We start from the raw sequence: 21,550 nt of genomic DNA on the forward strand, positions 1-21,550 counted from the left end.
GAGATGAAGAGCCACTTTGGGGATTTATAAAAGGCTGACAGCTAATTAGGATATTCCATAGATCTGGGAGTTAGAGATATGTTGCATTGGCAAAGGAGGATGGAGGTATTTGGAGATTTGTTAACACAGTTTGCAACCGTGTTAAAAATTAACTCAAAATGACTGCCACAATATGCTTCACACTCTTCAGAATCCCTCCCAGGATGGTGGGGAGGGCAAACCTTGCCTTCTGTTTGCTTTTCTTTCTTTCCACTCATTCTCCATTTATCTGTGCTATGTTAAATAGTGTTAACTTCACTCAACTCTCCTCTTTCAATGGATTGGGGTGGTATGGGAGAGCAGTGGGAATGGCAACACTGGTTACTGAGCAATATGCTGTCCTACAATTTCTGTAGAGAGACTTAAATGCATTATTACTTTGAATATATCTGCACACCAATATTTTGATTGGGGACCAGACAATTTCAGGACTGTAAATTTTGGAAAAGTAGAGGTCATGAGTTCAGATACAATCTCCAGAATTACTCAGTGATCTCAGTGACTTCAGGATCTACCGAAACTGAGTATACAAACTGTCCAAGTCCCAAATCAAGAAACTAATAAATGTGTATTACTATCAGTTATATTGTTTCTTTATTTAGATTTAATATCAAGGGGCATCAGTCTCATATTTGTAATGATGAGTTTGTCAAAAGTGCATTTAGTTATGTGTTTAATAACTCTGAAGCCATACAAGACAGCAAAAATTTTCAGTACTTTAGTCTTATTTTGGAGTGTTTCTTAACAGCTTTTTTTTCTGAATTTACCAATATTATTTTTATTTCAGACTGAAAGATTCCAATTTAATGATTGAAGATCAATCGTATAAGATGAGTCCCAAAGCAAAGAGAGCAAAACAGAATTTGGTATCTGAAGACAAAGAGAATGAAGCCATAGACTACTCAGTGCCCATATTCACAGGACGGTATGTTCATTTTCCTTTTATTTGGTATCTTGTTTCTGATATTTTATTAACAAATTGTAAAATAACAAATCCATTAATCTTTTTTTACATTCATGGATCTCAAGGTGATTGTTTGCACTTCACATGGGTGATAAAAAGACAAAGAGAAGTCAACTGACTGGCAGAAAATCAGACATTGATCATCCAGAGTCAGAAGAAATGAACCTAGGTGTCTGGACTTTGTTTTGAACACATCGCCAGGGCCACTTTCTATGAAATTAAGATATAATTATAACCCTGCTTATTGGGAACTGGACAAGCATGTTGTCCGCATTATTTAGCTTATTCTTTTGGTTTGAAGACTTGTTCTGTAATTCAATGTCTCTTACCAAGCATTAAACACAGAAACAATGAAACGATGTGCTAATGTTTTGTCCTGGCACAGGGAAAACCTGGAATGAAACCAAATACTTTCTCAAATCCATCATAATGATTCATGCTGATCTCACATATTGATGGTATTTATTGCATGGTTACTACTGATGTAATATATCTTACTGCAGCAGTGTCCTCAGCAAAGCTGAATGTGAACTTTATGTGGAAGCCAGAACCAACATGAGCAAGGAGGCTCCCCTGCCCTTTTCGGGGTATGGCATACTGATTTTATTAGGAGTCTCTGGCAGTTCAAGCATAGTCACTTGTAGCATTCGCTACATATCAAGGTGCCACGCTTAGATCACTGGTCGGCCCGGACCAGGGAAAGAGACAGATAACACACACAGTGTGAGCGCCAACTTCCGGCTTTTATTGCGCAGTTAATTCCTTTTATACTAACAAGGGGAGGTGGGGTTACAGGTACATCACAAGGCTGCGACTAACCCTCTAACTTTCCGTGACAACGCGAGATCTTCCGAACGCCGACCCCTACATCTCTCCCCTCCCCATGACGAGTTGGCTTCTATTGTTATGAACAATTCCACACAAAGAAATAACTATATAAAGTGCCATGAGTAGAAACATATCTCTACAACTACTTTAAAACACTCTATCTTAAACACCCGTAAATGTCCCATTTACCCTGCAGAGCAAAAAGCTCCTTTATAGAAATTCACACAAGAGGTAGATTGAAAGTTAAGACTTGGAAAGAGTTACTTCTATTACTCTATAAGGCTTATCGTTGGTGTGTTGATGTTAAGGCTTAGTGTCCGAGGCACCTAGATTCCTGGCTGCGAGTTCCGACAGTCGGATCCCATAAAGGCACGTATTGATGGACTCTGAGAGGGATGTCATCCGGATACCCAAGGTGTCATAAGCCAGGACAGGATAACAGCAATCTGTAAGAAAACTCAAACACTACGAGGTTAAGGCAGGACGAATCATACGACTAGGAACCCATTTCAGGAGCCCTTCACGTGTTTGTACACAGGCATACCCTCGCTCATGCTATGTTTAATCAAAGTATGCTTAACACACTTGTTCCCTAAAGCAAGTTCTACATACACTTACTGGCTTTATCAGTAAGTGGATTCCGCACTGACTCACAGCATTCTTTAAGTTCTCAAGGACTTTCCAGTGAAACGCCTCTCTCTCTCTCCCTCTCTCTTTTTTTTTTTTTTTTTTTTTTTTTTTTTTTTTACTCCCCTCCAATGCCTCTGTAAGGTGTCCTGTCCCTCCCTTGCCTGTCTCTGTGGCACACTTCTCGATGGCTGCCGTATCACGCTATCCAACCCCTCCTCATCGGAATAATCGGAGTCTATAGCTGCTGGTACCGGGCGCCAGTTTCGGAAGGGCCCAGCCGAAGGATTAACCCGTTCCGGCCCAGGAGCGGCAGATGGCGCAGTTGATGGCGCAGCAAGAATAGGCCCACCGGGGCCAGGCCCCGCAGGCAAAGGCGCAGCCAGCACAGGCCCAGTAGGCCCGGCCCGCGCAGGCAGCGGCTCGGCCACCACAGGCAGAGGCCCGGCCCGCGCAGGCAAAGGTTCAGCCACCACAGGCACGGGCCCGACCGCCGCAGGCAAAGGCCCGGCCCGCGCAGGCACTGGCGCAGCCTGCGCAGGCAGAGGCTCGGCCGCCACAGGCAAAGGCTCACCCGCCGCAGGCACTGGCGCAGCCTGCGCAGGCAGAGGCTCGGCCGCCACAAGCAAAGGCTCAGCCGCCGCAGGCACTGGCGCAGCCTGCGCAGGCAGAGGCTCGGCCGCCGCAGGCAAAGGCTCAGCCCGCACAGGCACGGGCCCGACCGCCGCAGGCAAAGGCCCGGCCCGCGCAGGCACCGGCGCAGCCTGCGCAGGCAGAGGCTCGGCCGCCACAGGCAAAGGCTCGGCCGCCGCAGGCACTGGCGCAGCCTGCGCAGGCAAAGGCTCGGCCGCCACAGGCAAAAACTCAGCCTGCACAGGCAAAGGCTCGGCCGCCGCAGGCAAAAACTCAGCCTGCACAGGCAAAGGCTCGGCAGGCACAGAGTCAACCTGCATAGGCTCGGCAGGCAGAAACTCCGCCTGCTCTCCCGGCAAGGGCGCCTGGTTTCCCTCGCCGGGGGGTGGTTCCCCCGCTGCTACAGTTTTTAACTCTCTCAGCTTCTTGAGCTCCCCCTCCGGGGGCGTTCTTTCCTCCCATTCCTTCACCTGACAGTACAAATCCCCCTTAACATCCCCGCCGGGAACCCAATCCAGGAGGCATTCCCGCAACTCCTTTAGAAGATCCTGCCGTAACACCTCCCATGCCCGCCGCAGAGAGGGCCCATCCAGTCTCGGAGGTACCGTCTCCACCGGAAAAACCCCTATCTCCGCCGCACCCTCTGAGTCCACGCTATCAGTCAGAGAGGAACCGCTCCGCGAGCCCCGCTCCACAACCACCCACTCCGTCTGATCTTGTCCCACCGTCCCTGGGGGCACTATCCCCCGTTGTTTTCGAACCGGCGCTTCATCCGCAAACAGGATAGCTCGCGCCGCCAACCTGCACTCCCTAGCCTTTTGTCCCACCTTAACTACCCCCTCCACCATGTCCCAAGCTCGTAATCGTTCCGCAGCGCCGTGCTCACCCTCGAGCGCCGACTGAAGCAACATCTCCCGAACCACTCCCCAATTTGGGGGACTAAAAACTTCTGTGGGAGAACTCATCCCTCCCCGGCGCAGCACCCATTGGATGCATTCGCCCGTGGGGCCCCTCCTAATCGTTCCTCGGGCACCCACCTCATTAGCCAACCCTTTCAACACCTTAATCACTTGCGCAAGTTCCATCGTCGCCTAGGCAACCGATCACGTCGGGGTCACCACTATGTAGCATTCGCTACATATCAAGGTGCCACGCTTAGATCACTGGTCGGCCCGGACCAGGGAAAGAGACAGATAACACACACAGTGTGAGCGCCAACTTCCGGCTTTTATTGCGCAGTTAATTCCTTTTATACTAACAAGGGGAGGTGGGGTTACAGGTACATCACAAGGCTGCGACTAACCCTCTAACTTTCCGTGACAACGCGAGATCTTCCGAACGCCGACCCCTACAGTCACTTGTTCAGATTAATACATATGGGGGTGTGGTGTGGAAAACTGGTTCCTGATTGGAGGCCAGGAGAAAAATTTCCTGCCCACCTGCAGTTGAACAGAAACCTTCCTTCACCTTGTCTGTCTTCTGCAGCACAGCATTTTTCATGGGACACTTCCAAGCTGTTTCTGGGAGGCAGTGCTTTTCTGTCTATGGCTTAATCAACACCCAATGTCTGCATTGTGTCTAAACTTGTGCTTTTATGTGAAACTGAGTTCCACCTTGACAGTGGGAGATGTTATTGCTTTGGCCTTTTGATCATTTGTGATACTTTTGTGATGACACCAACAGTTTGGGGTTTTATTAATTCCCTCCCACTATCCAGGAGTAATTTTTTTCTCACCCCTTGTACATTTCTGTGTCAGATTCACTGCTTCTTGATCCAACCAACTTTCAGAAGCACACACTATTGCCTTTTTAAACCATTGCTTTGGAGTTTCAGCTATGTCTTCTGTGATAGAAATACATAAATATGTCTCACACAAGACTCACAGTGACATATTTTCAAGGCTTCTCACTACCTTTGCATCTCACCTAGTGTTTCTGCTTATGTAGCAGTAGATTTGCAGCTCACCATCATCTCTCTCCCATGCCCTCAAGCACAAATATCCTCCCTTTTAATGTGTCTTGAGTCTACAAAAGTAAGATTTATAGTGTTGTTCAATAGTTGAAAATCTTGACTGATGGCTAGTACTGCTGGATGATGATCTTTTAGTCTGTTTACAGGCCCCTGTGATCTTAATACATCATGTTAACATCTTAAAAAATCTTAACAAATCATCTTTTTTTATTTTACTTTTTTTGGTAAAATGCATACAGTAATATCTAACTCAGTGTGATGGTGTGTTGCTTCATTTATTTGTGTCTGTGCAATGCTTTGGGATCCTACATTAAAAGATACTGTGGGATTCTTACATCATTGTTACTATTCTTCTTCTTACTGTTGTTGGTATCAATCTTACTTTTTGCACATGGCAACTCAGGAAGTTGTGTGCATTTTTGTGCCACTGAAATGACCCAAACAGTTTGGGTTTTTAAGTAGTTAAAAAATATAAAAAGGACACATGATGATTGTTAGGGTGCCCAACTCAACATGGCATGAAAGGGTTGGGGTATCTGTTTTAGGCTTTTTTTTGTTGGCATGATGTTCGTGACCACATGCCAAGACTGCGGAAGTTGCATGCCACATTCCTGTCAGATATTTATTTTTGTTTGAAAGATAACAGCTGAAGCCCATTGAACCATGTGCATGTTATATGTCATTCCCAAAATCCCCTGTGAAATTGATGTGTTGTTTCCCATGGGCAGATAGCTTTTACAAAGAATAGTTATTTAGAAAGGTCAGCTCTCTGTGGGTTCATTGGAGCTGTTGCCCATGCTGCTGGATGACCTTCAGCGCCTTGTCACCTTTTCCATTATTTGGTTCTATTTTGGAGCCCTCAGGTTCTGCTGTAAAAAACTCCCTTGCTCAGATTATTCACTTCACAACTGTTCTTCTTGAACACTTAGCCTAATTCTTGCAAGATAAAATTAAGGACAGCCAGCCAGTATTCTAGATAATAAAACACCTACAGCTTTGTTTAATGCCACAGGTGCTAAAGATACTGCATGTGCCTTGTTGAACTACTTGCAACCACTAATAAGCCTACACCAAAGGACTGCAGACGGCAGATACCCTTTAAATAATATTTTGTGTGTGCCATTTGGGGTTTGATCCTGTTGTTTCTGTTTGAAAAGTCTCAGCCTGAGACTTGAGTGCAGAATCAATTCTTAAATGGTACTGTGTGCTCTTTCTGATGCATTCAACATTTCAGGGAACATGTTTCTCTTTGATCTGGGAAGATTATAACAGGAAGAAATGATTAGCAAATCTAAATATTTAATACTGTTGATCAAAAACATCAAGGGACCACTACTGCAGATGAGTAGGCTGAGTCCTATATTAGTCTGAGGATATTCATCAGCTCCCAGAAGATGCTTTATGCCCTGAGGAGCAGGTCCATACTGTGAAGTTGCTGAGATGTTAACTACTGTAATTAAGGAGGAAATAATTTCAGCTTGCCTTTGAAGGAAAATGCCACTTATTCATTTAAACTGAAGGTAGCTAGCTACATTCATATTCATTAAACTGAGTTTTCAAAATTGTATTATATTATAGCATATATAGCATTATATTATAGCAGATATAATGTCCTGACAGTGGCAAAACAATATGGCTCCAATTATACTTCCACATGTCCATATGGAAACAAGATTGGACCCATTGAGAGTAACTGTTCTTTGCATCTCTCCTCTGTAGAAAGCCTGAGGAGGATGCTTCAAGAAATTCCTTAATCATCTTCTTGAAAACATTTGGAAGAGCAGTCACCCTACAGACATTACAGGATTGACTTTTCTATGAATAAAGAGAACTTTTTGTGATGAACAGTATTGTGGGTTTTTTGTATAAATCACAAATGAGGACATTGTTATACACCTACAATTATCTCCTACTCCCTTGGTAGTGTTATTATGAATGCTGCAGACATATGTCAGTAACTGAAGATCTGTGGGTATGCCTTACACTAATCTTTATAGCAATGGAGATATAAAGCCACAGCAGGGTAATGGTTAAACTGAAAATGTGTATGGCATAGTTATACAGAGAGGCACTGAAAATGGCCATGACTTTTTAGACAGTGAAATACTCAGTCATTCTGCAGTACCCTTCCAATGTTTCTGCTTTGAATACATACAAGACTGTAATAGCAGGAATATGTTATGAAGGAGTGTTGGCCACTGTAGCTGGCTAATTTGATAAAAAGTATAAATGGAATATATGTTCTCAGCATTTTCCAATGGGATTCTGCTTTTTAAAAATTCTTTCAGAGAAGTGAGTATCAGTGGGATCACAGACACAGAAGAAGAAAGAATTAAAGAAAGTGCTGCATATGTTGCCAAGAGGAACCTTTTTGCCACAGATGAAGGAGTTAGTGTCAGCAAGGTGGCCAAGTCAACATCTGAAGAGGAACATCGTGAAAAAAAATCAAGGAAAGTAGCGATCCGGGAGTCTGCTGAACGCGTGGCCCTGAAGAAAACGGTAAAAGAGTAGAAATGAACGCCTAGACTGTAAACAGTGTGGGTCTTTTTGTTTCATGTTTGCAAAGTGCCTAGCAAAACAGAGCCTGTATTTACACCATGGGCAACCACAATAATGGTAGTAAAAACCCAAAGTATTTTCAATGGAAATCTTTTCAATGACTTAAAGTCTTGTTATCTTGGTGTCAGGTGGATAAGAAAAGAGGCGCTGTGCCTGAGGTAGGCCCCAGGAACACTCCTGTTGTGCTGGGAGAAAGGGACAGAGAACAAGGCCGGGGAACACTCTCAGGTCATGCCCACACCTAGTTAACATTGAGTTGCTGGAGCGTGTCCAGAGAAAGGCAACCAAGTTGGTAAGGGACCTGGAGCATAAGTCTTATGAGGAGCAGCTGAGGGAGCTGGGGCTGTTTAGTCTGGAGAAGAGGAGGCTGAGGGGAGACCTTATCGCTCTCTACAACTACCTTAAAGGGGGTTGTAGTGAGGTGGGTGCTGGTCTCTTCTGTCAGGTGGCTGGTGATAGGATGAGAGGAAATGGCCTCAAGTTGTGGCAAAGGAGATTTAGGTTGGATAATAGGAAAAATTCCTTTACTGAGAGGGTTGTCAGACATTGGAACAGGCTGCCCAGGGAAGTGGTTGAGTCACCATCCCTGGAGGTATTAAAAAAGCATGTAGACAAGGTACTCCATAACATGGTTTAGTGGGCATGGATGATGGTTGTACTCGATGATCTTGAATGTCTTTTCCAACCTAAATGTTTCTATGATTCTATGATCCTTCACCTGGATGATGAGGCAGTTGCTGGGCAGAGAAGAAAGGAACCAATATATGTAACTTGCCAATAAGAAGGTGATGGGATAATTTCTGGAGTTTTATGGCCTGGGAACAAGCTTTCCCAAAGTGTTTACCCCAGAGTTTTAATCACAGGGTGTAAATTAGGGAAGGAATTGCCAAGGACATCTGGAACTGAATCTCTAATTGTGGGTAGCTTTGATATTATTGTGCAACCTCTTAAGAAACAATACCCAGAGAGTAGTTAACAAATATGTTATGACCAGACTGGCAGAATATATCAAGTGCAAATGTGTTTCATTTAGCAAATTTATTTTTGAGCAGAAGAATTGGCGATACGTTTATAAAATATCCTCATGACATGATGTTGAAAAGGGTGTAAACACTTTGAAGGACAAGGTAAAAATTCAAAATCATCTCAAAAATTGAGAAACAGTGAAGGTGAAATTTGATAACAACCAATGGAAATTATGACACACAGAAGGAAAAGAAGTAAATGAGGAATGCCTGGCTAGGTGGAAGTACCTGAGTATCTGGGAGTTATAACAGGTCACAAATTTAATGTCAGTCAATGTAATACCAGTCATTGTTGTATAAAAACAAATGCCATTCTAGAGTGTGTTAACAAAAGTATTGTCATTAAAACATAGGGGGCAATTATTTAATTGTGTGTGAGACTGTTGGACCTCTGATAATGAGTGGTTACTCTTTTATGAATGTTGAGGACAAGTAGAACCTGTCCAAAAATGAGAAACAACAATTGCAAGGAAAATTGGTATTGTGCAGTTTATAAAAGACTGAGAGGATTATGAAAGCTGTCTTCTTTCAATAACCTTAATACAGGGACCTCTAATTCTCCATATATGTGCAAATAAATAATTTAGTTTGCAGAAAGCAAGATTTATAGTATATTAGGAATTTTTTTCCAGCTTTGTGGATAGCCAAGCAGTTGAAACAGTTACCCTGGGAGGATGAAAGAAGCCATCAGCAGGAAAGGTTTAAAAGCAGGTCTGTCAGACATGGTCTAGGCATACATGATCTTGCATTAGAGCAAAAGTACAGAAGACATCTGAATTTCAGACCTATTTCACTTTTCACTGTGTATTAAAAAAAAAGCTAAATGTGGCAAATTATTTTACTTAGAATAGTTTTAAGGAAAAAAACCCCCAGTAAGATAAAATCTAGCTACTTTGGAAGGAGAACTTCTCGAAGATTAAAAATTTATTTTCTGTGTCCAGGTGAGATAAAAACATTAAGTATGTCTGTCTAGATTCTTAAATAAAAATTGTATATTTTTTTACTGCTCTTAAAAAAATACCCTTTTTGCATATTAATGATTTGCACTTATAACCGCTGGAGTTTATAATCAAGTGTTTCTTTTCCAGCTAGAAGACACTCAGGCATTCCACAAAAAGTTGAATCAAGATAAACTTTTACATGCTCCTGAGTTTATTATCGAGCCTCGTTCCCACACTGTCTGGGAAAAGCAAAATGTCAAATTTCATTGTTCTGTGGCTGGCTGGCCAGCACCTCGTGTTACATGGTAAGTTTGTACCTCTAACACTGAAGGTCACTACATAATCAACAGCTGAAGTCATCTCAGTGAATGTGGTATTTTTTCTGGAAAGACACAAGTTCAATTAAAAAAATCAGGTACAGAGACCTGTCAAACACCTTTCAAGTCACCTTGTACAAAAAGAAAGCAAAATATTAAAAGACAAAATAATACTTTGTGTAACAACAATAGGAGTACATAGATTTTTTTTTTTCAGACATCCAATACATTCTTTCTGTCTGCTGATGAAGGAAAGATAGCAGTTTTATTTACCATCAGTACTATCCTTAAAATAATATTTTCCAAATACTTCTGTTTAGTCTACAAATGCCATTCATGTCCCTGAAGCATTAAAGCATGCTTTGGTTAAGAACTAGCTGCTTAGCTGCTAAGCAGTTATAGTACTGAATCTCCATGAAACTGAAATTTCATGATACAGGGTGTTCATAGCAGACACGTCATAATTATTTGAAGTCAAAGACTGCAGATAGATCCAGGACCATCCAAATCTTCTGAAAGCTTTGGAGTCTACTGGAAACTTCCTATTCACTTGAATCATCTTTGGACTAAATCTTTACTGTAAGAACTCCAAAATATACTCTTAGTCATAGCTGAAGGTCTAATTTGACTCTTGCATTAAAGTTTACTCTGACTGGAATTTAATTTAGCTTAATTGACAGTGACTTGGGAAGTTATACTGTCTCACCATCTATAGAGCTGATCTTTCTTATCTGTTTCATGCTACACAGATATCATAAAATTGTTAAGGTGATAGGTAATAACTTTTTTTCAAACATAAAATGAGATTTGATGCTCATTATTTAATTTAAAAGATTATTCTAGAATGTGTATATAAAATGTATGTATGTGTTTGTAAAATGAACAAAGAATAAGCCTGTGTTCAGCTCTAAGGATTAATTAGGAGTAAGTCCTATGGAGATTCTATTTGTGGAGACAACAGAAAACATCTGCTATATAATGATGTTAAGTAATACTCACATTTTGCAATTTACTACTTGAATTGCTTAATGGGCGCTGTGTTTATTTAGGTCTTAAAAACCTTAACCTTGGGGCTTGATAAAACGTGCAACTAAGAGGTACATTAATAGGCCAGAGCTGATGCCCATGAAGTCATTTGATCTCTCTCTGTAGACTATGACAACCAATAGCCAGGCTCTGCACGGACACATTTTTTCTGCCATGTAAGGGTTGCGAGTGCCCTGTTCTGAAATTCCTCCTAGAGAGGATTCCAGACAAACCCTTCAGGTCTGGTCTCAGCTGGACACCAGCAATGATCAGCTATGCTCATGGCTGTAATCCATCTCTGTAACCTGAATCCTAACCAAGAACGCAAAAGCTGAGCCATTTTCAACTTATCCCAGAAACCTGACATGGTTAAACCAAGCCTTCACCTGTCTGCCTTTGCTCTCACTGTAAACCAGCCTGTCATCTAAGCGCTAAATGTGGATGGTGGAAATTAATACATCATTTTACCGTACATCTGAATTCCAAAGGGATTGCAGTTTGCCACAGGCTACTAATGGAAAAAAAGTGTTCACAGCCATTTCAGCAGGTGTCTTTGCTCTGAGATACAGAACAGTGCTGACCTGGATCTGTCAGCTTTCATTCAGCATTTCTAACAAAATGTCAGTCATGTATTCCAAACAGTCATGCTTTGTATAAGCAATGAAGACTTTTTCATGCTGTGCCTGAAAAATTCTAAAGCTTCATGAACTTTCTCTAAAGAAAACCTTACTGTCTGATGCAGCTGTTCTGACTCCCTTGGAAAAAACATATGGAAAACCCAGGACATTTGAAACCAGTAGCAGAAAGCATAAACTATCAGTGCGTAATGACAGTGGGAGGTTGCAGTCCAATATTAGCTAATGACTTGGCTGTTCTGGAATTTGTGTTTCCAAAAATAACAAGTGGTTCTTCTAACACGAGCCCTATTCTTTCCATTGATGAATATATATAAGCGAAAATTAAATCAATTATTTTTTACTAACCTGATAATGAAGACAAAAGAAGTGAAAGTCATCTCGCTGCAAGCATGACTCAGTTAAAGCTTGTTTCTGCACAACACCACATGCTACCAAACACCTTCGCTGCCAACAGGATCCAAGGGTTGCCCAGCCCTTTGGAGAAAAGTTAAAGGGCTTATGGATTCAAGTCCTGTTTCACAGGATTTCATATTCCCTGGAAAATATTAGGAACTAATGGCATTATTCTATTTTCTAAACTATTTGACACACTACATGGAATATAAAGATGCCCAGGTGTTCCCAGGCAGGTCAGCCTGGAGGGCACCATCATACAGATGAGGTGAAGACTGGTGGCGAATGGATTACTCTTACTGGACCCATGTATTATTCTTTGCTGTAAGTCAGGATAATGCAGTAGGAGACCTGTAATGAGGTCAAGCACCTCTGCAACTGTTTGAAGTCCAGAATAGAGAGTATTGCCCTGCATTGAGTCCCTTTTCATAGACATCTTGCCAACAGGAAGATCAGGATGAAAAGTATTAGGGTTTATGATCTCCATTCACTTTGGCACTTGGAAAAATCCCAGTGTGTTACTGTGCCCAAATATTTGTAGCCAGTGAAATACTCTTTATTCCACAAGACTTTTTTCAGATTTATTGTGGATAGAGCTTCATCTTGAGACATATTAAACTAATATTAGTCTTGGTAAAAAATAAAATAAAATAAAATAAAATAAAATAAAATAACATAAAATAAAATTGCTCATTACTGACTTGTTTGGTGAAGTGGGCAAGCCACTGATACCAGACCAGTTTCCTGATTGAAAAACATGAGAGATATAAAATTTAAAATCTGAAATGAAGAAACAAAGCTCTTTGGCTGGATATCTGTTATGACTTATGAAGACAAAGGTTTATTTAAGCTACATCAGAGTAAGAGGTGAAGATACTTTTATCTATTATCATTTATATTTCCACTTCTCTCTGTGAGTCTCAAGCTGTTTATATAAATTCTGAAATTAGCAGTGCCAGCTCACTACTGATCAGTACTTGTTCATTCCTTCAAATTACTAACTGGGAATTTTGAACAGTAAACTTTTCCTACCTGAAGATATACCTGTACCAGAAAACACTCATAGTGTACCTGTAAAGGCAGATAAGTTTTTGGTAGCACAGCTTTTGCCAGATCCCTTGCACTTTACCAGCAAGACAATTTTTCTTTACCAGTCTAACCCTGTTGGGGCTTCTGTCAACTTAGCTATGCAAGTTAAAAAAAGTTAACTTTCTATCTGAAATTTTTGTGAATATGCAGGTTTTAAAAGTAGATCAAATATGCAAACCAAACAAAATGTGTATGATACCTAGTAGGTAAGGACGCTACAGAATTTTCATTGTTTGCAATTCACAAAACTCTGAGATGTTGCTCATGTGACTCCTCCATTCCTTTACAAGTAGTAACATGAAGTTCATGGTTATATAAACTGGTTCTCATCCCATTCAAGACTATTTGGTCCTTTTAATTAGAAAATAAAATTCAGCTGGGGTGGGTCAAAGAGAAAGAGAGAGAGGTTAAACTTCCAAAAATATGTAATGTCTTCCCAGGAAATTAGACTACAGTTTATCTAGGAGAAACATGCAGAAATGGATGTTCTATTTCAAACATCAAGCACTTGACCTTTTAAAGTATATAATTATACACTTCCATTTGTGACATACTGTTTCTTTGTTTTTCCATAGGTACAAAAACAACGTGCCCATCAATGTACAGACTCACCCTGACAAGTATATCATTGAAAGTCGATATGGGCTGCACTCACTGGAGATTAGCATGTAAGGGAACACTAGATAATTTAACAAATAGCTTAAGCTGAAATGTTGCTATAGATTGAGACCTGCAAAATGTGAACATATCTCTTGGGGATGTAAGAGATGCCAAGTTTGTACAGTTGAGGTGAATGCTGTCTACTAAATGTTGAAGCAATTCTGGTTTTCCTCAGTAGAGGATACACAATTTACCTAAGTGAGTAATTTATCTGGATTATTATTCTATTTACGGCTGAGTCAGAAACATGTGGGACATTTGTGATTACTTTTTCCATTTGTCTGCTACATGAGTACAGTTAAATATGAGAAAAATCTAGTTCAGGGTAAAAATATGTGAGTTAACTGTTTTTCAAATACAGCAAAGTTCCTGATTCTTACTGAAATGAGGAACAGAACTGAGATGTCCTCAGTTATACACAAGAAAGATCTTTAACAGTACTCATCCTCCAAATGGAAATTTTTTGCAGTCACTTTGCATTAAAAAACATTGAAAACATGAGACCTCATCACCTAATTTGACAATCAGCAATGATCTAGATTTGACAGTTTAGATACTGGTAGTGTTCTTTGAAAATATTTTATGATATCTACCACTTCTACAGCTTCCATGCTAGGCATCTCTCCATAGGAGACAGTAAACTAGAGATAACTTAAATGTTATCGGACAGTTTTTTCCTACTTCTGCTGTATTCTAAATTTCAAATCTGTAAGTGATATTTGAAAAGAGACATTTATTTCAAACACTGGAGTTTTAACATTGAGAAAAACTTAATGGCTACAATCAGTTCAGTGCATCTGTCTCCCAAGCTTTTAATTCTTTATAGGTTTTACCCAGATTTCTGAGGTTTCTTTAATCTAAAACATAGGAGAGGCTATGCCAAGGAGTAAATGGGTGCCCTTGTCTAATCATTTCTATCATTTTAGATGTGATTTTGATGACACTGCTCAGTATCGGGCCTCTGCTATGAATGTTAAAGGAGAAATTTCGGCTTATGCTTCCCTTGTGGTAAAGAGTAGGTTTGCGAAATATTTTCTTTTTTTTTTTTTTTTTTTTTTTTTTTTTGTTAAGATGCACATTACCAATTTTGTTTTTGTGGCTCAGAGAGCCTTTACTTCTTGGTGATAGTGACTGGAGTTCTTCTTCTGTCTAGGGTACAAAGGAGAAATTGATGCAAGCCTTTTGCATGCTGGAACTGTTTCCATGCCTCTGGGCTGTAAGTTGCAATACATGTTTGTCTGACACATCATCCATTTACAGTTGTGACATCACGATAAATGACTAAGCAGAATATTTTGTAACATTTTTTAAAAAGGAAGCAGGTCTGATTTACAAAGGTACTGAGCTGTACAATTTCAGATGGTGTTAGCCTCACCTATAGGTGAAAATGGCATTGCCTTCTAGGTCTATGGCTATTTGCTTATGTAAGAAACACCCTTTTAATATTGCACTTTGCTGTGGAATAAAATCCGTCAGAGAGAGACACTTCATCATCATATGTAAAAAATGGCCTGGAAAAAAAGCTAGGGGGTGCATGTGCATAAGAAGAGTAGTTGACTTTTGACTTAATCATTCTTGCCTGCTGCTATGCAATTCCATTCGTTGCAAAAATGTGTAGAAAAGATCAAATAGCCAGAACCCAGTTTGAATATTTTGGATATATTAAGGTAAAAATTGTAATTTGTTTTACCTGAGAACGTCACATTTTGAAGTGATTTATGGTATGCATAGATACTGCCATGATGTTAAGACAATCCCCCCATGTATGCTGTGTGGGTGAAGTGCCCTAGGGGCCCTGTGTGTGGAAGGCTCAACAGATGAGACTTGGGGACATCTTTTTTATAGTAGCAGCACAAATAGAATCAGAGATATGCTGCAAAAGCATACTAGCTGGCATTTATATGCCTAAGCTCTGAAATAATAGAAACAAGATTATGTACCACATTACAAAATGCAAGGCTGCACACTTCCAATATAGTTTGGGATTTATCTCTTGGTTATGGGAAAGGAAGACAACGATCTGCATATATTCATTGATCACAGGAAGACTGTGAGCTACCAGTGTAGGGCAGTTGTGGAAAAGGAAAATGTGACTCTATGTTTTATCAGCTGAGCTGGTTTCAAAAGAAACATGGAAGCCCCTGTGCCATGTATGTCCAGTACAGGTTAAGACACTTAGGATATTCTGTCTGGAATACTGCACAACTTGGGTCACACAGCATCAGAAAAGATAAATTCAGGAGCAAGTACAGAAACAGGCTACCTGAATGCCTGGGGGAATGGAGAGCTCATTTTATATTAAGAGCCTCCCCAAAAGGCTTATTTAGCTTATAAATATGAAGGCTGAGTGGACACATGACTGCTCTGAGGTGGAGCAAGGAGCTAAAACAGGGAAAGAGAAGAACCATATAAGCTAAAGATCAGCTTGACCTGAACAAATCACTAATTATAAATAGAAGTCTTTTTAAGTTATAAAACAAACCTTATGATAAAAGGATTAAACGCTGGATCTGAAATTTGGAAATTCTGGAATGAAATTCTGCAGGAGCCTCTCCCTGATAAAATGAACTAGCTGTAAGAACTAGAGTTGTATGAATAAAGAAATAGTTGCTTCTCTGTGATAGTAAGGGCTTGGATTATTTAACACAGCAATTACCTCTGAAGATGATGTCTGAATACATGTTGTTCCTATCTATACCTTAAACTTTGCCTGAGATTGTATTCATAATCACTGGGTACTTTTGCTTCCTACTCCTGTCACAAAAGGAAAGAAAAAGTAAACAGCCAGGTTTTTTTTCCCCTTATACAGTTGGCATTACTCCTCATGGATATGCTTCCAGGTTTGAAATCAGCTTTGTTGACAAGTTTGATGTAGCCTTTGGGAGAGAAGGTGAGACAATGAGTCTGGGCTGCACAGTTGTCATCAGTCCTGATATCAAGCGCTTCAAACCAGACATCGAATGGTACAGGAATGGTGAGAAAGTTTGACAAGAAAAAATATAAACTTCTTTCACGTAAATCTTTATTTATTTCAGCATATGTGAACATTATGATTTGGTCATCACTTTCTCAGATTTCTAAAAAGTAGTATTTTCTCTTTTTCAATTAAAAGTTTTTAAAAATTTAGTGTTTCGACGTGGAACCACAGTTAGAAAACTGACAAAGCACTGTGAAAATGTATTCTAGGGATTTTTTCTTTCTTAAAAAAAAAATTAAATTAGAAGCATTTTGATCAGTTTCAACATCCGTGTGGCCCATCTACATAGCCTACATAGCTTTTACTATTTATTTATATGCCAAAACATTTCTTAAGTAGTTGCAAAAATGTGTTGTGCAACAGCGATAAAAAAGCTATTGCTGTCAGAATTTACACTTTGAAAATGAAGACAAAATTGGCATGAGAGCAAAATTAGCTGTAATTTATGGTTGTGTTTGAAGACAAAAAATTGCATAATAAGAATGGTCTCTTGTGTATTTCCAATCTATTCCAATATATTCTCCATATTCAGAATCTATCCCTCAGTAGTTCCAGCTAGTTCTCATCATGAAATTCTTTAATTTCTAGGTGTTCTTATTACACCGTCCAAATGGGTCCAGATGCACTGGAGCGGGGAGCGAGCTTCATTAACACTGACTCATGCAAACAAGGAAGATGAAGGTCTTTACACTCTACGAGTGGTGATGGGAGACTATTATGAAGAGTACAGTAATTATGTCTTTGTTCGAGGTAGGATACTGTCTTGTCAACAAAAGTCATTACAGAAATGAGGCAAACATGCTGGCAAAATCAGTCTTAGACATTTGAAGTGCTTTTTTCCCCAATAAAAAGAGAATAATTATTTTCTACTAACAGATTCTAGCAATATAGCTTCCAGTTGTTATCTCTGGAAAAACTGAATGCATATCTCATGCTTTGGTGTCATGTGCTAGAAGACTTCTAAACCCCATTGGCATTCTGAGGAGGAAATTTAGTGTATTGTGTAACTTCACTACTCTTTCTCAATTTCAGCCTGTGAAGAGTACTGAACATAAGTCATAAAGAGGAAAAAATCTATGTAATAAGTTAAAAATGTATTTTTGTAAACATCTCACTGCTAGCTAAGCTGCACTGTTTTGATCAAGATTTCACACACCATTTGAGGCATTCTGTCTAACACACAGTGCAGGAAAAAAATACAGTGGAAGGGAAACATACAGATCTGTACCAGGGGAAGAATAACCTCATGCACTAATACAGGCTGGGGGCTGACTGGCTGGAAAGCCACTTTTCAGAAAAGACCCTGGGCATCCTGGTGGACACCAAGGTGAACATGTGCCCTTGTCGCAAAGAAGGACTGTGGCATCCTGGACTGCATTAGGAAGAACAGTGCCAGCAGGTTGAGGAGGTGATCCTTTCCTTCTCCTCAGCACTGATGAGACTCATCTGGAATGTTGGATCCAGTTCTGGACTCCCCAGAACAAGAGAGACATGGACTCACTGGAGTGAGTCCAGTGAAGGGCTGTGAAGGTGATTAAGGGCTTGGAGCATCTCTCATATGAGGAAAGGCTGAGAGAGCTGGCGCTGTTCAGCCTGGAGAGGGCTTAGGGGGAGTTTATCCATGTGTATAAACAACTGATGGAGGGGAGGGAGTAAAGAAGACAGAGCCAGGCTCTTTTCAGTGGTGCCCAGTGCCAAGACAAGAGGCAATGGACACAAATTAAAATACAGGAAAGCTCATTTAAACATAAGAAAACACTTTTTTTTTACTGCAAGGGTGGTTGAACACTGGAACAGGTTACCCAGACAGACAGTGGAGTCTCTATCCTTGGAGATATCCAAAGCCTGATTTGACATGGTCCTGGGCAACCAGCTCTAGCTGACCCTACTTTGAGCCAGGGGTTGGACTAGGGAATCTCTGGAGTTGTCTGCCAATCTCAACCATTCTGTGATTTGCTAAAGTAAAGCAGCAAAGTGTAGATTTAAAATGTAATTTCTCTGGGTGTTGTTTGCTTGTACCATGAAAAACTTCCTTGAATTTCTATTAGAGAAATACTTCTTTAAAAGTAGCCATGGCTATCAGGTTGCATGCTGATTCTATATCCGTCCCATCTGCTAAAAGCAGTTGAAGTGTGTAATGCTAATTCAAAAGGCTCTGGAAATTCTTGGCTCTGAGATCATGCCCAGAATGGCACTGTGTTGGCAAGTCCAGCAGAGTTATGTGAGATAACAGCCTGCTCAGAAAACATGACTGAAACAGATGTTTTCGTCACTTGAAGAAAGAGTCTATTGAAATGAGCATCTGTGACAAGAAGAAGAACTTGTCTTTCTTGCTTTGTTTTAAGTTGTGCTGCCATATAAATAAATGATCACCCTCGTTCCTGTTACATCTTCTAGCAACACAGGTATGACCTGACTGCGAACCCACTACCCCTTTCACCAGAGTACCTTTACTAGCCAATCAGTGTGTTTGCCAAATTCTAATTAGATTAATTATATTCTACATTCCTACTTAAATGGTCCCTGCAGTCTCAGCTGCCTAATATATTCCTCACTGCTCCTCCTAAATTGTAGACAAATTTGCTACAAATGGTTAGCTATGGTATTTAAGCACAAGCAGTTGTCTTTCTGTGTCATGCATTGAAATCCCTGTGTATCGATGGAAGTGAGCAATGCACTAATCAGGCTCATAATGTTATGTCTTTAGATGGGCTTAGAGAGCGTGTGTGACTCTTTTGCCATGGCTACAGGTCAGCATTTGTCAGCAAGCCATCAGGGATGAAATCCTAGCCTCCCTGAGGCTGATCAGCAATGCTGGTTGTCCCAGCTATTTCCCAGTCTTTCTTGGAAAGAAACTGGGGTGTCTCATGTTCCATCAGGTGGTAAATATGGGCAATTAAAACCTTTTGTATGGAGATCACTGAAGACATATTGTTATTACTCTTAATGTTCTTCTTATTTTGTTATGTTAACTGGATTGCTTAGTCTGTATGTTATCATTTTTAAAAATGCCTTGAGTTAGCTGTAATTAGAACCTGGACTCAGTAACTTTGGTACAGCTTCAAAAGCTCCATGTAATGCTACTCTGCCTATAAAAGAAGACACAGTGTAAAGGCCCCTTTTTTTTTCCCTGAAGACTACTCTTTTACTTAATGGAGTGTGTTAAATACTCTTATAAGTATTTCTGTAGGAAATTCTGTTCTGTAGGAACAGAATTTGGTCCTTAATAATTAATAATTGTGAAAGAACTGTGGTTTGCATTTGGAAATGTACATCTCCGTCCTCATAGATGCTGATGCTGAAATCCCTGGAGCCCCTGGTGCACCACTGGATGTACAGTGCTTAGATGCCAACAAAGATTATGTCATTGTCTCCTGGAAGCAGCCCGCTGTTGATGGAGGAAACCCCATCCTCGGATATTTCATTGACAGGTCAGTGAGCACGCCAGACTGGAGAATTCATATTGTTGATCATTCTAACTCAAAAACCTAAAAGCACATTCAAAAGCATGAGTTAAAATGGTCATTTGTTATTTTCATTCTTGTTGCTGGCCAGAAGAAAATAACTTTTTTTGGTTTAGATTGGCTGGGACTAATCTAACTTTGATGGAAATAATGACTTCTTGCTTCATTTAACTACATAGAAAGGATTCTGCAAGACACTGTATAGCTCAGGCCTCACTGCTCACTGTGAGGCTTGAGAGGCCTTGGGACTTTGGAGTTTTTGGTAGCTTACAGGATTGGCTCCTTCATCAGGCTGTGGCTCCTTCTGTATCAGTGCTCTCCTGCCTCTTTCCAAATAGTTACTATGTACCAGAAAGCAAAATATTATCTCAAAGGGACTTTTATGCACTGTTGTTTTTCCAAGCTCTTAAAATCACAGGCTTCATGCAGATCACACTTACGTGTTTTTCTCAGCAACAATAAGAATTGGAAATAATTTTTTTAAGTGTGAAACCTGAACCTGAATGTGTCACACGGTGGCAAGATTCCAAAAGCTTGGGATTTAAGAAATTCAGTCAGTATTTCAAGACTTGCAATGACCTTCAGAGCTGGTAATATTTGTTTGAATATCAGTAACAGAATACATCATTAGTAATATGGAGTTCCTGTGGGCTTATTCAGATGCGTATTAAAAAAACCCAAACATTATATATATATATTTATAAAAAATAAATATGCCACTATATTATGCCATTGTATATACATAAATTACATATGTGTAAAAAGAGGGCATTGCTTTGTGAAACAAATCAAACATCAGTACATTCAATTCAAATATAATTTTACTGGTTTTGACAACTTACGAGTGTCAATTGCTGCTGTAACTATGCTGTGCTAGGTCTAAGATACAGCTCTTTAACATTCATTGAAAAATCCTAAACAAAAGACAGGACTAGATTCTGAAAAATAATATCTCATTTTAAAACTAGGCTATTGAGGGATGTTAGTCCTGAGAGTAACTGTTAGACAAATGGCATTTTGCTTTTTCTCTTGTGTTCACCTCCTTTATTCTACATTTGCTCCTAAATTCAAAGCTGTGTTACTGCTCTCCAGTGTTCAATCCCACCGAAGGTATTTAGGCACCAGAATCTTGAGCCAGGGTAGCCCCTAACTGCCTTGTAGAATGAGGGGGTGACCCAAGGCAGCAGGACCAATCTGTGCTAATGCTAGAGGCAAAGCTCAGGCATCTTTTGGCCCAAGCAGAAACCAGAACCACAAAAACACCTTGAGCAAGATGATGACAATTCCCAGAAAAGAGATGCTCGCATGTGCCAAGGAATCTGGGTAGGCACTGTAACATTTGCTTTGGCGGATATCTCATCAGCAATAAAGAGCCTTTCCTGAGCTGTTAGTTCATGT

The 21,550-nt window shown here is 40.3% G+C and overlaps 1 protein-coding gene across 4 annotated transcripts in view; it reads left to right on the top strand.

The window, feature by feature from the left end:
• Window positions 1-21,550, top strand: part of MYOM1 (myomesin 1) — an 81,007-nt gene that overhangs the window by 12,602 nt on the left and 46,855 nt on the right. For all 4 annotated transcript variants that reach the window (XM_075023072.1, XM_075023073.1, XM_075023074.1 and 1 more), the window contains exons 3-11: window positions 827-964; window positions 7,352-7,562; window positions 9,736-9,893; window positions 13,627-13,719; window positions 14,638-14,726; window positions 14,865-14,927; window positions 16,521-16,685; window positions 17,277-17,438; window positions 19,978-20,119. In XM_075023072.1, coding sequence (XP_074879173.1) covers window positions 827-964; window positions 7,352-7,562; window positions 9,736-9,893; window positions 13,627-13,719; window positions 14,638-14,726; window positions 14,865-14,927; window positions 16,521-16,685; window positions 17,277-17,438; window positions 19,978-20,119 — 1,221 coding nt within the window. The remainder of the gene's footprint in view (window positions 1-826; window positions 965-7,351; window positions 7,563-9,735; window positions 9,894-13,626; window positions 13,720-14,637; window positions 14,727-14,864; window positions 14,928-16,520; window positions 16,686-17,276; window positions 17,439-19,977; window positions 20,120-21,550) is intronic.

Source organism: Buteo buteo, chromosome 3 (genome assembly GCF_964188355.1).
Source record: "Buteo buteo chromosome 3, bButBut1.hap1.1, whole genome shotgun sequence".
Taxonomy (NCBI): domain Eukaryota; kingdom Metazoa; phylum Chordata; class Aves; order Accipitriformes; family Accipitridae; genus Buteo; species Buteo buteo.